The following is a 17,605-nucleotide window of genomic DNA, read 5'->3' as shown; positions in this document are numbered from 1 at the left end:
CATAGGTTTTCTTAACTTACACTTTAAAAAAGAAAATAACACAGGTAATTTTATAGTCCTTTATGAATAATGATTTTATAAAATCAGTTAAACATCTGAATATGTTTTCTTATTTACAGCTTACCAGGACATGATTGTAACTTCTCAAGTTTATCTAAAATAAAAGATAATATATATATCAACATTTTTGATGAAATGATTATTGAAAAGCATGAGGTAAAGTAGAATAATTATAATAATCAATGTTGAAATAATTCTAGGTTCAGACTGAATGAAGTCTGTGAACGTATTTGTTAATTTGCTTTTAGATGCAGTGTCTACAACGTTTTCTCAAAAGGATATGGAGCAACATGAAATAAAATCAGACATGTGACAAGTCAGTTCAAAAATAACAGAGCTCATAAACCACACATAGGAAGAGGAGGGATAAATATACCAAGAATTTGGGGAAACTAGGTTTCTGCAATTGAACATTGTATCTACATGTGAACTTCCTGGTAGCCAAGCTTTACCATATTTTCAAGGTTTGCTGCACTAAGCATATTTGCTATGATATATACTGTGATACATACTTAATGTATATATTATAGTAAAAGTATGTACATTAAGATGCTTTACATTGTTTACTGAGATGTAGGTAAATCTCAAAAGCAGTGGCTATGAACTGAAGAGAGGAATCAGGTGTACTGGTAGCTTTTTTCAAACTTCAGTGCTTCCCCAGATTCAAGTAAACAGCAGCAACACACTCAGGGCTTAGAAACTGAATACCATGGCTTCCTAGTTGGCATGTGATCACTAGAATCTCAATATTGTCTATTATGACCCTTACCTCCCTGGCATTTGTTCTTCTTAGAAGAAAAGAGAGATCAGATTAAAATGGGAGCCAGCATATATTGCATTTTCTTTTACAAGGTTTTTACATTTCTAAACTGGACTGTCTGCAAGAGGACCATTCAATGAATTTTCTTAGTCAAGAAATGGCCCACGTTAACCTTTGTTGTGGTGGCTGTTCAGTCAATAAGTTGTGTCCGACTCTTTGTGACCCCATGGACTCCAGCACACCAGGCTCCCCTGTCCTTCGCCATCTCCCAGAGTTTGTTCAGATTCATGTCTGGTGATGCTATGTAACTGATGCCATTATTTCTTGGCAGTAAGCCAACATGATCCATAATTATGACAGCAAGGGAAAGGTGGTTGATGGAAAAGCATAAAATGAAGCAGAAAGCAAGACAGTATATGGGAAAAACCACAATGAATTGTCCTTTTTATCTCCCTTCTTTTTTCCTAGCTCCTTACTTCAGCCCAGGTTAATAGTGTATAACTTTAATATTAACAGAAATTCTGAGTCTATGGCTTTAAAAGAAATCACATTAACATAAATAATTTAAGGTCTTATTCTTATTCTACCTTCTACTCACAAAACCTCTATCAGTCCGTCGCAAAATTTTCTGGAAGCCTCCGAGAAGTCCTCATATATGTGCTTAGACATGACTGTTAGCTACAGTTGTCAGTATGTGGGTTCTTTTGACTCAGCCCCCAGAGCTCTCAGTTCAGTTCAGTTCAGTCGCTCAGTCATGTCCAAAGAATCTCACCACCACCACTGTTGACATTGCCCGTGATTACGATGCCACCATCTGTGCCAAGGGTGTTATCCCTCCAGTTATCCTTGAGCCCAGAGTTATCAGAATACTCAAGAGGCACTGGATTCTGTACAAACATGGGCAGAACGGGCCTATTTTCTCTGAATCCATACCACATATTGTGTATCTAGACTTTAAAGCAATAGTATTTGTCCACAAAATCTCACCGTAGAAGAGCTTCTCCAGCCACTGACCCTAATCACCAGGGGCCAAACCAAGGACAGGGGACCTAGTGGGGTTCAGTGTGCGCCAACCCTTCCCACGTCTTCATTGTCCTTTCTCTCCTTCTTGATTCCTAAACTCAACCCAACTGCTCTCATCTTCCCCAATTACAAGTAAAAATCAGTGGATATAAGTATATACTGGTACTATGGAGCGGTTTGTTGCCTATGCCCGTCTTAACTCAAACAAGCAACATGCCAATCCCAAGAACTATTCTCTAACACCTTTCCCATATTCCCCCTATTTCAGCACTTCGGCTGATGAAATGAAAAACGTAAATGGCTAAAAGTGAAGTGAGTTACAGAGTAAATGCCAGTGGGGTTAGTGGTATTGGTGGTGAATGCCAAACCCTTTTTTGCCTAATACCCCACTACACTGTCTCTAATTTTTAAAAATAGCATTATTGAGGAGTAGTTGGCATACAGTAAGCTGCACATAAAGTGTGTATTTTGACAAATTTTGACATATGTATATATATACATGAAACCATTATCAAAGTCAAGGCAATTAATATATGCATCACTCTCAAAGGTTTTCCTCTGTCCTGTTAGAATACCTCCATCCTTCCCTTCCTTCTTCCCACCCCAGGAAATGATTCATCTGCTTTCAGTAACTATAGTTTGTATTTTCTGGAATTTTATAGAAATGGTATCATACAGTTTTCACTCTTTTTTCCTTGGCCTGGCAGCTTTTGTTCAGGGAAAAAAAATTATTTTTAGATTTGTCTATGTTGTGTTATTTATCAAATAGTTCATTACTTTTTATTGTATAGTGGTAGTCTGTTGAAAACACACGTTGTATTGTATGTTTAAATATTCACCTGTTGATGGACAAGTGGGTTTTCTATGGTGGGGGTGGGAGGGATATTATAAATAAAACTACCATGAGGATTTGTGTAGAAGTCTTACATACAAATGCTTTAATTTGGGGGTGGTAAATACATAGGAGTGAAATGACTGGATCATATGGTAAGTGGACATTTAAGAAACAAACTGTTTTTTCAAAGTGATTGTACAGTTTTTTATTTCCACCAGCACTGTATGAGACTTCTAGTTCTTTCACATTCTTACAAGCATGTAGTCAGACTTCAAAATTTTAGCCATTCTAATAAGCCTGTGGTTGTATCTCATTATAGTTTTAATTTGCATTTCCTCTTGATGAAGGTGAAAGAGGAGAGTGAAAAAGTTGGCTTAAAGCTCAACATTCAGAAAACAAAGATCATGGCATCTGGTCCCATCAGTTCATGGGAAATAGATGGGGAAACAGTGGAAACAGTGTCAGATTTTATTTTTCTGAGCTCCAAAATCACTGCAGATGGTGACTGCAGCCATGAAATTAAAAGATACTTACTCCTTGGAAGGAAAGTTATGTCCAACCTAGATAGCATATTGAAAAGCAGAGACATTACTTTGCCAACAAAGGTCCGTCTAGTCAAGGCTATGGTTTTTCCTGTGGTCATGTATGGATGTGAGAGTTGGACTGTGAAGAAGGCTGAGCGCCAAAGAATTGATGCTTTTGAACTGTGATGTTGGAGAAGACTCTTGAGAGTCCCTTGGACTGCAAGGAGGTCCAGCCAGTCCATTCTAGAGGAGATCAGTCCTGGGTGTTGATTGGAAGGAATGATGCTAAAGCTGAAACTCCAGTACTTTGGCCACCTCATGGGAAGAGTTGACTCATTGGAAAAGACTGATGCTGGGAGGGATTGGGGGCAGGAGGAGAAGGGGACGACAGAGGATGAGATGGCAGGATGGCATCACTGACTCGATGGAGTCTGAGTCTGAGTGAACTCCAGGAGTTGGTAATGGACAGGGAGGCTGCTGCTGCGATTCATGGGGTCTCAAAGAGTCAGACACGACTGAGTGACTGAACTGAACTGAACTGAATAACTAATGATGTTGAATGGCTTCCCTGGTGGTTCAGATGGTAAAGAATCTGCCTGCAATGCAGGAGACCTGGGTTTGATCCCTGGGTTGGGGAGATCCCCTGAAGAAGGGAATGGGAATCCATTCTAGTGTTCTTGCCTGGAAAATTCCATACACAAAGGAGCCTGGTGAGTCGCAAACAGACACGACTGAGCAACTAACAACACACAATGACGTTGAGCATTTTTTCATGAATTGCTCTTGGTGTCATGTTTTTTAGCTCTGATTTTATAACTCTTTATTAGAGTTACAGGGCTTCCCAGGTGGTGCTAGGGTTGTAAAGAACCTGCCTGCTAATGCAGGAGACGTAACAGACTCAAGTTCCATCGCTTGGTAGGGAAGACCCCCTGGAGGAGGGCATAGCAACCCACTGCACTATTCTTGCCTGGAGAATTCTCATGGACACAGGAGCCTGGAGGGCTACAGTCCATTGGGTCACACAGAGTCAGACACGACTGAAGCAACTTAGCACACACACACACACACACTGTTAAGATTATATTCCTTCTTCATGAATTGATGGCCCTATTATTATGAAATATTCCTCTTTATCCGTGGTTACATTTCTTAAATCTACTTTGTATGTTATAAATATAGTCATTTCGGCTTTCTTTTCATTGGTGTTTGTTTTCTTTCTTTTCTTCTTATTTTTTCTTTTAACCTGTGTCTTCATATGTAAAATGAGTTTACTTTCAGTTCAGTTCAGTTCAGTTGCACAGTTGTGTCCGACTCTTTGTGACCCCATGAATCGCAGCATGCCAGGCCTCCCTGTCCATCACCATCTCCCAGAGTTCACTCAGACTCACGTCCATAATTGGGTCTTCCTTTTTTATTCAGTTCACAACCTCTATCTTTTAATAAATGGGTATTTACACTTTGTGTAATTACTGACTTGGCTAGGTTCCATCTTCCTGTTTGTTTTCTGCTTGTCCCGTCTGTTTTTTGATCTTTTTTTCTTCCCTTTTTTGGATTAATACTTTTATTATTCTACTTTATTTTCACTATTGGCTTATTAGCTGTACTTTTTTTATTTCTTAATTGTTGTCTAGGTTTTATTATATATTATTGCACTTATCACAGTCTATAATATTATGCCACTCCACATATAGTGTAAGAACAGGATATTATTACACTTCCATTTCTACTCCTATGCTTTGTGTTAATGTTATTTTATCATATATTTTGCTTTTATATATGTCATAAACTCTGCAACAGGTCATTATTATTGCTTTAAATAGTCAATTATCTTTTAGAGAAATTTTTGAAAGTGAGAAAAAAACTTCTCTATTTACTCTTTGGTTTCTTTTTAAAATGAAAGAGAATTTATTATACTTACCTGCAAGTTTGTGTGAAGTTATTCATCACATGATATAGAATAGTAATAGAAAACTTATTTATTTTAATAGGATCGCTGTTTCAAGAGCTGTAGTGGTCATTCATATATAAGAAAGAATTGGCTTGGATCCATTGTCTTCCCTTTCTCTGCTCTCCTACAACAATCTGAGGTAACAGAAACTGATTTTTTGCTAATTCTAAATTTTTGTCTCTGGCTAATAGAAACACTTACTGTTTTCTTTGAGTCAGATTTTGATTGGCATGTTGATAAGTCAGTTGAAATGATCCTGTATGCAAGTGCCTCTTAGGTGTTGGAGTATTTGAAGATTTTAGCTGTCTCTAAGAGATACCCACAAATTTATTTCATATATTTTTTGTATTCATTGATGAAGAAAAGGTCAGCTAACTGTAGGTCTTAAAGCAACATTCATATTTGTTTATAATAGTTACATAATTCCAGATTCATACATTTTCTGAAAAATGACATTGCTTCGTAACCATGGGTTCCATGATTCTATGCAATCACAGCATGTCATGAGGGAGCACGTTACAAATACAAGTGCTGCGAATGAAGAGCAATGGAGATTTTAAGCTGTTGGAGGTATAGGGCCTCCTCTTATAAATCCCTGCAGTTACTTCTCAGTCTCAGGCCAGATGCTAGGATAGAGAAGTAGTTAAGAAGGTGAGCTTCAAAGGTAGACTCGTCTGCATTGTAATCCTGGCTCTACTACTCATTGGTTGTGTGACCTGTCACAACTTCCTCACATGCTCTGAACTCATTTCCTTATCTATAAAATGGAGATTAGTGGCGTCTACCTCATTGAATAATGTGATCTATATCAAGCACTTGGAAGAATGCCTTATACATAGTAGGTGCTCAATAACTATTAATATTAGTTATGTTATTATCAGTAGTAGTTATTATTTTAAATTATCTCCTCACACACACACACATACACACACGGTCCCTCCTCCAGTGGACTTTGGGTCATCTCTCCTTCTGTTCCATTTTTTTTCTCTTTCCAGACCCAGTGCAAAATGTAACATGGTCTTTTAGCATTTTTCTCTGAGCTTAAATTTTATTCTCTAAGAGTTTCTATCACTCTGGTATGTTAACTTCCTTCCTCATTTCATCCCTTTCTTACTTCTGCCTTTTCCACATACTACATATTACAGAGGGACCCAGGGTGTCAAGGTTGCTTGTGAGCAGATCATCATGGAAAACTTTATCATTCTTTGCAAGTCCCTATTAGTCGAATCAGCATGAACCCATGCAAGCCTATTTCCTGCAATAGAGTAGACTGAACTGAGCTATCTTTGACTGATGTTTATTTTTATCATGCAGAATCCATTCTGTTCATATACTCTTTCAGATTAGTGGAACATTTCAAGTAAATATTCCACCTGTTTTGCTTGGGTATACTTGGAGTAAGACTTATGTGTCTCCTAAAGAAGATTATAATGGACAGAATTTAAAAGAAAGTACCTTCTTAAATATTTTTGCTACTATTGAACCTCAAATATCATATGCCATCTGTAGTCCAGAACTAGACAAGGTAGGCTTTCCACTGAATTATTTTCAGATATACTATCAAAGGAGTGTTAATTTCAAAGATGACAAAAATGAATGTTGGTTCTTGATATTTTCCTGTGGGAACAATATGGTAGCAAGTTGAAATATTTTAAACTTGATTCTAGTTTTCAGATCAAATAGACATTTTGGAGAGAGCACGGATTTTTACAAAAAATTGTAAGGCATTATTTCCTAAACGAAGAATCACCACTACTGTTTTTAATGATGAAGGGATACAGATCTTAGTAATAAGATACATCAAAGCATTGAATCCACCTCAACAACTCCTGGATATGTTTCTTCATGATTCTAATGCAAGACTTGTAAGTGATATTTATGTTAGTAAATTTATTGAGATATTCACATACCATATAATTTGCCCTTCTAAAGTATATAATTCAGTGGGTTTTAATATATATACCAAGTTGTGCAGCCATCACCACAGTAAATTTTAGAACATTTTGATCACTCTAAATTTATATTTATTTTAATTGGTTTATTTTTTAATGTTAACTTTGAGTAAAACTTTCTTATTAAAATTGCTGAGACAGTTTCCTGAGAGAGATAGCATCTGTGTTGCAATGTGTGCTCCTGAGTGTGTGGTGGAAGAAAACGTTTCCTCCTGTTGCCCTTCACTCTGCCCACTTGTACTGAAGGTCACTGTTGCCACATCACTTCATGCGACCATACCAACTTCATAATCTTTCTGTCAGACTTTGAAAAATGATGCAGAAAAATTCCTTTGATTTTCAGGCAGAATTGAAAGTTGTATTTCTAAAGAGATTGTGTCCTTCTAAGGATTGCTTCTTGTTGTCAAGAGGCTATGTTATCTTTTGCTCTGTAAACTGCCAACATAACACTTCTCACCTTATGTGGCTTTATGCGTATCTGTTATTTACCAGCTGACAAAAGAGACATGTACAGTTGATCATTATGATTTCAGAAGAGGAGATAGCTTCTTTCACTTTGAGAAAGGAAAATGTGAAATCAGAAATCTAGTCTCCCCTTTAAGGGAAAAAAAAGCTTTGATTAAAGGACACCTATGAGAAATCATTTATACCTTTTATTTATTCGGGCCTGATTGACTCAATTGACTCTTTTTAGAATATTTTATTTATATTATTCTTCCAGTATGAAGCTCTCACCTGAATTCTTTAAGCTAAAACAAAGTCCTAATTTAGATCAAATTTTACTACACTCTGCTTTTGGGTTTCTTCTTTCCTGTTTCCTGATACCAAAAGTCCAAGGAGATAATAATGCTCTCAGATTTCTTTTAAAGGCAGTCTTTGTCTTTAAAAAAAAAAAAGTAGTGTAAATCCTAGCTCTTCTGCTTATCAGGAATTATGAGCCATGTTTAATTAATTGCATGAAGTCAGAAACATGATTAGTGTAGGAGGTCATAGCAGTGCATATACGGTAGCTACTGTAAATCAGTGAAAATGTTGGTGAGCTTTCTGTGTTAACTCTAACCTGAGTCCTTATCTCCAGCCCCGTAGGGGTAGCAGTCCACAACAGAAGTTCTGTTGTTTGTAAAAATAGGCTGCACCAATATCTTCTTGCTGCAGCAACTTATAACTGGATATTATTAATAAAAATAATTCTTATGGATTTTGAACCTAGAAGAAAATCAAACTTTTGCTACTCTTCTACACCTTTTTTCAATTTTCTTAAACAGTTGTATTTTAAAGTATACATGTAATGTATCACATTTAAATTTTTAATTTATTATAGTGAAATGTAATGATTAATATACATGGTCTGGAGTCATGCTAACTTGGGCTTATTCCCAGAGACCCATATGTTGTGTTAGTATGTGACCCATATATTATGTTAGTGTGTTAGTGTGTGTGTTAGTGTGGGCAGGTTATCTTAGCACTCTAAGCTTGTTCTTCTTTTGTAAAATAAAATTAATAATAGTGTGCATTTCAAAGGCTTGTAGGATGTACTAAATTTGGTGACAATGCATGTAAAGCACTGTGCTTGGTGATGGACATATAGTATGTTCTTAATAAATCTAAGTTAATATTATTTTAGGACCTTGTTGCTCACTTTGTATCTTTGATTCCTATTATGCCTGAGGCACTGGATGAAAATAATGGTTTTGATATATGGATGACATCAGAGGTAAGCAATTACAATTTACAATTTAAATGTATAATGTTTGCTTTTCTTGTAAAGAAATATTCAAAAATATTATGCACTTATGTAGTAGCTTTCCTTATGCAATTTGAAGACATTTGATAATTTAATACACTGTTTTCATTCAGCTCTGTAACAACCCATAAAATAATTCTTAAAGACCAAAAATCTTGTTCAACTCTTTAAGTAGCTCATAATATTCAGATTAAGCAGGAATTCCAGGAGTACAATATTATGACATTCTCCAGAGAGAAATATGAAATATGCCTTGTTCACTATAGAGGTGGTTAGACCCTGAAATCTAGGGGAAATACCATCATTTCCCAGAAGCTTTCCCCAGTTTTCCCATATCTGAATGAAGAGCTTCCTTGGCACTTGGATTAAAATTGTATTTAGACTGGTTGCCATGCAATATTTGGGACATATTTAAACTAAAAACTATTTATTTGAAATTTAAATTGCTTTAGGCATCCCATCCCTCCCCCCAAAATCTGGCAGTCCTAATTAGATTGCCTAACTTTTTCCATTTCACCTTAAATTATATTTAGTTGATTATACACTGGCCCTGTACTCACACACTATACATATACATCCCAAGTTTAATCTCCTTGAATGAAAAGGCAAATTTGCACTTATCTAGAATGTTTAGAGGCTGGATTTGAGGCCGAAAAGGATTTAGAGAGCACAGGACTAATTTAATAGGTCAGTTACCCTGCCTTCTGCTAAATAAGAATAAAAGAGACACAAGCATGTGGTTTGTTTCAGGACCCAGTGATTCAAATCTGGTAAAACTCAAAGAGTTTTTGAATTTTACTCTAGACTCTCTGAGACTCTTCAAACTAATCAGAATGTGTTACAATCCTGCAGAACACTGAAAGATAGCCTCTAAAGTAGCTAAAAATAACTATAAAAATAACCATTCTGGCAAATACCAGTGCTTCCAAGTGCCCTCCAAGCCACACAGTACTCATAATCAACAGGTCACCACCGGCACAGGCTTCCTTTTGGCTGCTGTCTTCCCATTGCCATGAACTCTGGACTTGGGATGTCCCTGAGTGAATGACTAATTAAATCATCACAGGAGTTATTTCCTCTACCCAACATACAGTCTTTGAACAAAACTTGGTTCAAATCCTACTTCAACCACCTGATACCTGTGTGACTTAAGTTATTCAGCTTCATTAGACCTCACTTTCCTCATCTGTGTCATACAGGGATTTTGAAAGGACAGGCAACTAGAACACAGTGTGTTAGTTACCTTGTTGTTGTTAGTCGCTAAGTCGTGTCCGGTTCTTTGCAACCCCCTGGACTGCAGCAACCAGGCTTCTCTATCCTTCGCAATCTCCTGAGTTTGCTCAGATTCATGTCTTTTGAGCTGGTGATGCTATCGTGCTAACTACCTCATCTTCTGCAGCTGTCTTCTCTTTTCACCTTCCATCTTTCCCAGATTCAGAGTCTTTTCCAATGTTAGTTACCTACTCTCATTCATTCCCTCCTTCTCTTAAGAGATGCAGTCAGGGGAACCTCCTTAGCCTGACATTGAAGACTACTCATGTTCTGCTCTTAATTCTCCTGTTCATCACACGTATCGTTCAGAAGAGCCGTGTTACCATTCTTCCTAACCTCTATCCCTCACTATCACATCCAGCCAGTGCGTACTGATGTGGCCACATCTGTTGTTAAACCATTGAAATGGGGGAAGATGGCTGAGCAGGTGACCAAGTCGGTGCTGTTCGTGTGTCTGGGTAACATCTGTCGATTGCCCATCGCAGAAGCGGTTTTCAGGAAACTTGTAACTGATCAAAACATTTCAGATAATTGGATCATTGACAGTGGCGCTGTTTCTGACTGGAACGTGGGCCGGTCACCAGACCCAAGAGCTGTGAGCTGCCTAAGAAATCATGGCATTAACACAGCCCATAAAGCAAGACAGGTTACCAAAGAAGACTTTGTCACTTTTGATTATATACTATGTATGGATGAGAGCAATCTGAGAGATTTGAATAGAAAAAGTAATCAAGTTAAAAACTGCAGAGCGAAAATCAAACTGCTCGGGAGCTATGATCCACAAAAACAACTTATCATTGAAGATCCCTATTATGGCAACGACGCCGACTTTGAGACCGTCTACCAGCAGTGCGTGCGGTGCTGCAGGGCCTTCCTGGAGAAGGTGCACTGACCGGCCGTCCCGCTGTGGCCCAGGCTCGTCCCCCCAGGCCATGTGTCCAGTGTCAACAGTGTCACCGTTCCAAGCCAAGGCCGCAGCCCTCTCTTCAGTTGACTCACTGTTTCTTACCTGAAAAAATAATTGTAGATGGAAATCAGTCTTTGTGTTTGGCGAAAGAGTAAATAAAAAATCTTTATGTGGGGTAAGAGTTCCTTAGACTAGCTAAACCTCCCACTATGCCCCAGTTACAAAAACAGTGGAACAGTCGAAATAGTGGAGCAGCACAGTAGACCATAGTGAAGGGAAGTGAGACGCCCCCGGGGGCCTGCGCTGCCCCCCCGCTGTGGACGGGCCCTGCCGCACCGCCTCTCCACGGGCTGGTGCCCAGCGGCGGTGAGCTGCCAGGCGCGCACTCTCAGGACAGGAAGGGCGAGCACTCTCAGGACAGGAAGGAGCGAGGGTCGTGGGACTCATCCTCAGCACCTTCACTCCTTCTTAGTTTGTGTCTGTGTGGTTCGTTTCATAAGGAAGTCACCTTATGTGTTCCCATTGGAACTCCTTTGCCTCTGGAAATGTAGTTATATCCAGGAGAAGGACGTGTGTGCTGGTTTGTATTATGGTCAGCTGGGGACTGTGTCTGCTTCTACATGCGTACAATTGCCTGAATGTCAATTACAGATCACCTTATGTGGGAAAAGTATTAAGTTGGAAAAAGTCCTTTTATGTTGGAATGCTTAAATATCAATATATTAAGTATTGCTTTGTCAGTGCCTGGTTATAGGGAAATATACATAATTTGTGCACACTTTGAAATAACTAATCTAAAATTCATATGAATATATGTCAGAAAAAATTGTTCTCAAATAAACTGGGGAAATTACAAAATTCAACTGAAAAAAAAAAAAAAAAAAAAAAACCATTGAAATGCTTCCAGACTGACTGGTAAATAGTCACTCTGAGAGCTCCTGAGCTCCCCCTCCCCAAGCTCCCTGGCCACCACAGCCCTTTCTCTGGGACTAATGAATTGGAAGCACGTGTCCAGTCTAAATGGTGCAGCCGAGTCTGCATGTTACAGCTGCTACTCAGCAGCAACACATTATTGCCGTATGAACATTTGGGCCCATATATTTTGTTAGATCCTTTGATTCTTAAAGAGAATCTAGAAATTCAGAGTTGTATGTGTGATCTTCCAATTTTTAAAAGCATTTTGGGGCCAAGCAAAACACACCTATAGACTGGAGCTGAATCATAGGCCACTGGTCTGCCACCTCTTCTGTGCTTTTTCTCTTCTGCTACAACTGCTTTACTAGGCACTCTGCATTTGATTACACCTACCCCTGCTGTTCAGGTCTTTCCGTTAAGGAAGTTTCCATCATTTTCTTGATTTGGCTCCAACTCAGATCTCTTCTAAGTTGAGAGCATTGTATTGGAACAGGGCAGAGAGTGACTCCATTGACCAAAGGATACTTTCCTCTAAAAACAGGTGTGATTTCCTATCAGATGAAGTTCCTTAAAATATTAGCCAATTTTGTTATTCAGTCACTGAGTCATGTTCAACTTTTTGTGACCCCACAGACTGCAGCACGCCAGGCTTCCCTGTCCATCACCATCTCCTGGAGTTTGCTTAAACTCATGTCCATTGAGTCAGTGATGCCATCCCACCATCTCATCCTCTTTTGTCCCCTTCTCCTGACTTCAATCTTTCCCAGCATCAGGGTCTCTTCCAGTGAGTCAGCTCTTCACATCAGGTGGCCAAAATATTGGAGCTTCAGCTTCAGAATCAGTCCTTCCAATGAATATTCAGGATTGATTTCCTTTAGGATTGACTGGTTTGATCTCCTTACTGTCCAAGGGACTCTCAAGAGTCTTCTCCCACATCACAGTTAAAAAGCATTTATTCTTTGGTGCTCATCCCTGTTTTCCCAGGGTATTTGTCCCCCAAAAAAAAGCCTGCCTCATTTTGGATGATAAAATTATTGAATCACACAGTATCCACATTAATTGTCCCATAATAAAGGTGACCCTTATGTTCCAGGTCAATGTTCTCTCTTTCTAATGCCCTAAAGTTTTAACAGGAAAAGTGTGTCAGAGTTTTAGACTTTGCAGTCATCTTAGTGACCTGGCAAAAATGTGTGTGTAAGGGCGTGGAGGGGCCCTGAATCTGTTGGATGTTTGCACTACTCAACTCTCTCTCCTCCCCTCCCTTCCTTTTTTTTTTTCCCGTCCTTGTTGCTTTTGTCTCACCTTAGCGCTGCATCAGTTTAGCCATTGGAAACAAGGAGGAGCATGCCATACTTCTCTGTAATTTCTTCCTATATTTTGGGAAGAAAGCTTTGGTCCTTCTAGGAACCTCAGTGTTGGAAGTAAGTGTTGGACTTAATATTTAAATAGTGTAAACAAAACTAATTAGCTTTCAGTTGCAAGTTTTAAAGACTTCAACTCCAAGTTTCCATTTTTTAACAAATTAATTAGGAAATTTCATAGGCAAACAAATATTTACTTAGGAGAATAATGTTGTATCATCAAAACTTCCACAATGTAAAGAATGACTTCCTTTTGTTTTTCTTCTTTGTAAAGTAGTGCAAATAATAGTGCTACTTCATGGCAGCAAATTTGGAAAACTCAGCAATGACCACAGGACTGGAAAAGGTCTGTTTTCATTCCAATCCCAAAGAGGGACAATGCCAAAGAATGTTCAAACTACTGTAAAATTGTGCTCATTTCACATGCTAGCAAGGTTATGCTCAAAATCCTTCAAGCTATGCTTCAGCATTGTGTGAACTGAGAACTTCCAAATGTACAAGCTGGGTTTCAAAGAGGCAGAGGAACCAGAGATCAAACTGCCAACATTTGTTGGATCATGGAGAAAGCAAGGGAGTTCCAGGAAAACATCTACTTTGCTTCATTGACAATGCTAAAGCCTTTGTCTGTGTGGATCACAACCAAATGCAGAAAACTCTTAGAGATGGGAATACCAGACCATTTTACTTGTTTCCTGAGAAACCTGTATGTGGGTCAAGAAGCAGCATTAGAACTGGACATGGAACAATTGACTGGTACAAAACTGGGAAAGAAATATGACATGGCTGTATATTGTCCCCCTGCTTATTTAACTTCTGTGCCTGAGTACATCATGCAAAATGCCAGACTGGATGAATCACAGGCTGGATTCAAGATTACTGGGAGAAATATCAACAACCTCAGATATCCAGATAATGCCACTCTAATGGCAGAAAGTGAAGAGGAACTAAAGAGCCTCTTGATGATGGTGAAAGAGAAGAGTGAAAAAGCTGACCTGAAACTCCATGTTAAAAAACTAAGATCATGGCATCCAGACCCAATACTTCATGGAGAATAGATGGGGAAAAAGTGGAAGCAGTGACAGATTTTCTTCCTTGGGCTCCAAAATCATTGTGGACAGTGACTGCAACCATGAAATTAAAAGACGCTTGCTCCTTCTTGGAAGGAAAGCTATGACAGACCTAGACAGCATATTAAAAAGCAGAGATATTGCTTTGCCAACAAAGGTCTGTATAGTCAAAGCTATGGTTTTTCCAGTAGTCATGTACAGATGTGAGAGTTGGACCATAAAGAATACTGAGCGCTGAAGAAGTCTTGCTTTTGAATTGTGGTGCTGGAGAAGACTCTTGAGAGTCCCTTGGACTACAAGGAGATCAAACTAGTCAATCCTAAAAGAAATCAACCCTGAATATTAACTGGAAGGAATGATGCGGAAGCTGAAGCTCCCATACTTTGGCAACCTGATGTGAAGAGCTGACTCATGGAAAAGACCCTGATGCTGGGAAAGATTGAGAGCAAAAGGAGAAGAGGGTGGCAGAGAACGAGATGGTTGGGTGGCGTCACTGATACAATGGACACGAGTTTGAGCAAACCCTGGAAGATAGTGGAGGAGAGAGGAACCTGGCATGCTGTATGTAGTTCATGCGGTCGCAAAGAGTTGGACATGACTTAGCGACTGAACAACAGGGGGTTACTAGAAATACTAAATTATGTAGTAAATATATGACACTGAGAGCAGCACCTGGTTTATGGAAAATGCTCAATAAGTGATGGTGGTAGGTGATGTAGTAATAGTTATTGTAGTAATAGTTATGTAGTGGTTGTTAACCATCATCACCATCATCATCTTTATATGTTCCTAGAATTATATTTTAAGATAATTAAGATGTACCTCTCCTATTTTTCACTGCTCAAATTTTAATTGTGCAAGAAATGGGCCAGAAATTCACTAATTTGTACAACTTAATTATGTACTCCTGTATTCAAACCTCCAGAAAGCTGCCTTATTAGGACTCTATTTCTATTCAATAATATGAACATATTGATAAGCATTTAAAACTTTCAGATTTTTCTTGTCACGATCATTTATTTCTCTGTATTTCCTTTCCAAAACTTATTATTTCTGTGTCCTGTTTGTTAGCTGAAAGTTCAGTTCAGTCGCTCAGTCGTGTCCGACTCTTTGCGATCCCATGGACTGTAGCCTACCAGGTTCCTCTGTCCATGGGATTTTCCAGGCAATAGTACTGGAGTGGATTGCCATTTCCTTCTCCAGGGGATCTTCCCAACCCAGGGATCGAACCCGGGTCTTCCGCATTGTAGACAGATGCTTTACCCTGTCCAAAACCTATGGCTAATTCCCATGTGATCGCTCCGCTGTAGCTTTGAGCACCACTAGATGGCAGTGAACAGTGAACAATAGTTTAACAAACACTTGTATTTGTACCTGTGAGTCCACACTGGGTGGCAGCACTTACCTATACGTTTCACCTTGGCTGTGTGGTTGAGGTGAAGCCTCTTTGCTTGGGAAATCCCATGGACAGAGGAGCCTAGTGGGCTACAGTCCGTGGGGTCACAAAGAGTCAGACACGACTGAGCAACTTTCACTTCACTAATAGTATTTACTAACTGTATGATCTCAGCATTATTTATTTCTCTGAGCCTCATTTATCTACCCTCTCAAAGTGAAAGTGAAAGTCGCTCAGTTGTGTCCAACTCTTTGCAACCCCATGGACTATACATTCCATGGAATTCTCCAGGCCAGAATACTGGAGTGGGTAGCCTTTCCCTCCTCCAGGGGATCTTCCTAACCCAGAGATTGAACCCAGGTCTCCCACATTGCAGGCAGATTCTTTACCAGCTGAGCCACAAGGGAAGCCCCCACTCAAAGGAATAATGCTATTTACTGTTACCCTAGACATGTTGTTAACCTCTTATTCTTCATGTGAAAGGTGGGCATGATAATCATACCTACCTCACAGAATTTGGAATTAATTAAAGTGAGAAATTAAGTAGAATTAGCATGAGCACTGAGTACAGAACCTGGGGTACATAAATGATAAATGTTAAGCAGTTATCATTACCCGAAATTTTTATTTTTTGCTAAATAAGAAAGGTTTACACTTCAAAAGTATGTGCAGAGCAAAATAGTAACATAGTGACTACTTTTATTCCTCAAATGATTTTCTGTTTAATTTCTCTCTGGCCTCTAATTCTAGATCTTGTTCTCAAAATTAATTTGATGGCTTTTTAACTTTACCTAGCTTTTCAGAGCCTTGGACTAACACCATAACTCTCCATGGTGTTCACCCTTGATCTCTAAGTATATTCTGCTTGCTGCTGCTGCTGCTGCGTCGCTTCAGTCGTGTCCGACTCTGTGCGACCCCATAGACGGCAGCCAACCAGGCTTCCTCTCCCTGGGATTCTCCAGGCAAGAACACTGGAGTGGGTTGCCATTTCCTTCTCCAATGCATGAAAGTGAAAAGTGAAAGTGAAGTCGCTCAGTCATGTCCGACTCTAGCGACCCCATGAACTGCAGCCTACCAGGCTCCTCCATCCATGGGATTTTCTAGGCAAAAGTACTGGAGTGGGGTGCCATTGCCAGCAGGGCTAATCCATATACCACCTTTGTGTGAGTTGTACAAAAGTACCCCTATGCATTAGCACTAGCTATTGGGAAATGTTCTTCATATACTGATTTCATCAGAACAACATATTTTATTGCTATGAGGGTGGCAACACTGGCTCATAAGTTCTCTCATTTGAACCCTCATGATAGCTTGGGCCTGTGGATTTCTATTGCTTTGGTTTTTCCCTTTTCAAAAAAATTGTAAATATTCTTTTTTTTTTAAATATTCTAAAAAAGGCTTTTAAAAGATCAGAGATACCAGGGAGTTTCCTGATGACATAGTGGTTATGATTCTGGGCTTTCGCTGCTGTGGCCCGAGTTCAATCCCTGGTCAGGGAATGGAGAGCCCACAAGCCGTGCAGCATGGCCAATAAATACATAAATCATACAGAATAAAGAATCTATAAGGTGACTGATAATATTATCTGTAAAAAGTCAGAGATAGCATATGCTTACACTACAATTTCCAATACAAAAATGAGTTAAATCAATCATCCACCAAAAATAATTTTAACTCTTTCTTCGGACAGGGGCACGTGGCGTATGTATTAACTCAGGAAACTGATGAATATTTGCTTTGGAATCCATTAACTGGACGGTGTCATAAGCAGTTCGACCCATTTTGTCCGTTACAAGGCGTAGATTGTTTGTTTGATGGTGAAAACGTAAGTGTGTTGGGTG

At 39.1% G+C, this 17,605-nt stretch overlaps 1 protein-coding gene across 1 annotated transcript in view; it reads left to right on the top strand.

The window, feature by feature from the left end:
* Positions 1–17,605, top strand: part of CC2D2B (coiled-coil and C2 domain containing 2B) — a 107,928-nt gene that overhangs the window by 77,439 nt on the left and 12,884 nt on the right. The window contains exons 24-30 of the mRNA XM_027528984.1: positions 120–216; positions 5,191–5,289; positions 6,493–6,675; positions 6,818–7,015; positions 8,727–8,816; positions 13,248–13,361; positions 17,455–17,589. Coding sequence (XP_027384785.1) covers positions 120–216; positions 5,191–5,289; positions 6,493–6,675; positions 6,818–7,015; positions 8,727–8,816; positions 13,248–13,361; positions 17,455–17,589 — 916 coding nt within the window. The remainder of the gene's footprint in view (positions 1–119; positions 217–5,190; positions 5,290–6,492; positions 6,676–6,817; positions 7,016–8,726; positions 8,817–13,247; positions 13,362–17,454; positions 17,590–17,605) is intronic.

The sequence above is a fragment of the Bos indicus x Bos taurus genome, chromosome 26 (assembly GCF_003369695.1).
Source record: "Bos indicus x Bos taurus breed Angus x Brahman F1 hybrid chromosome 26, Bos_hybrid_MaternalHap_v2.0, whole genome shotgun sequence".
Lineage (NCBI taxonomy): Eukaryota > Metazoa > Chordata > Mammalia > Artiodactyla > Bovidae > Bos > Bos indicus x Bos taurus.
Note: the sequence above shows the minus strand (reverse complement) of the source record. Positions and strands in the feature narration are given on the sequence as shown.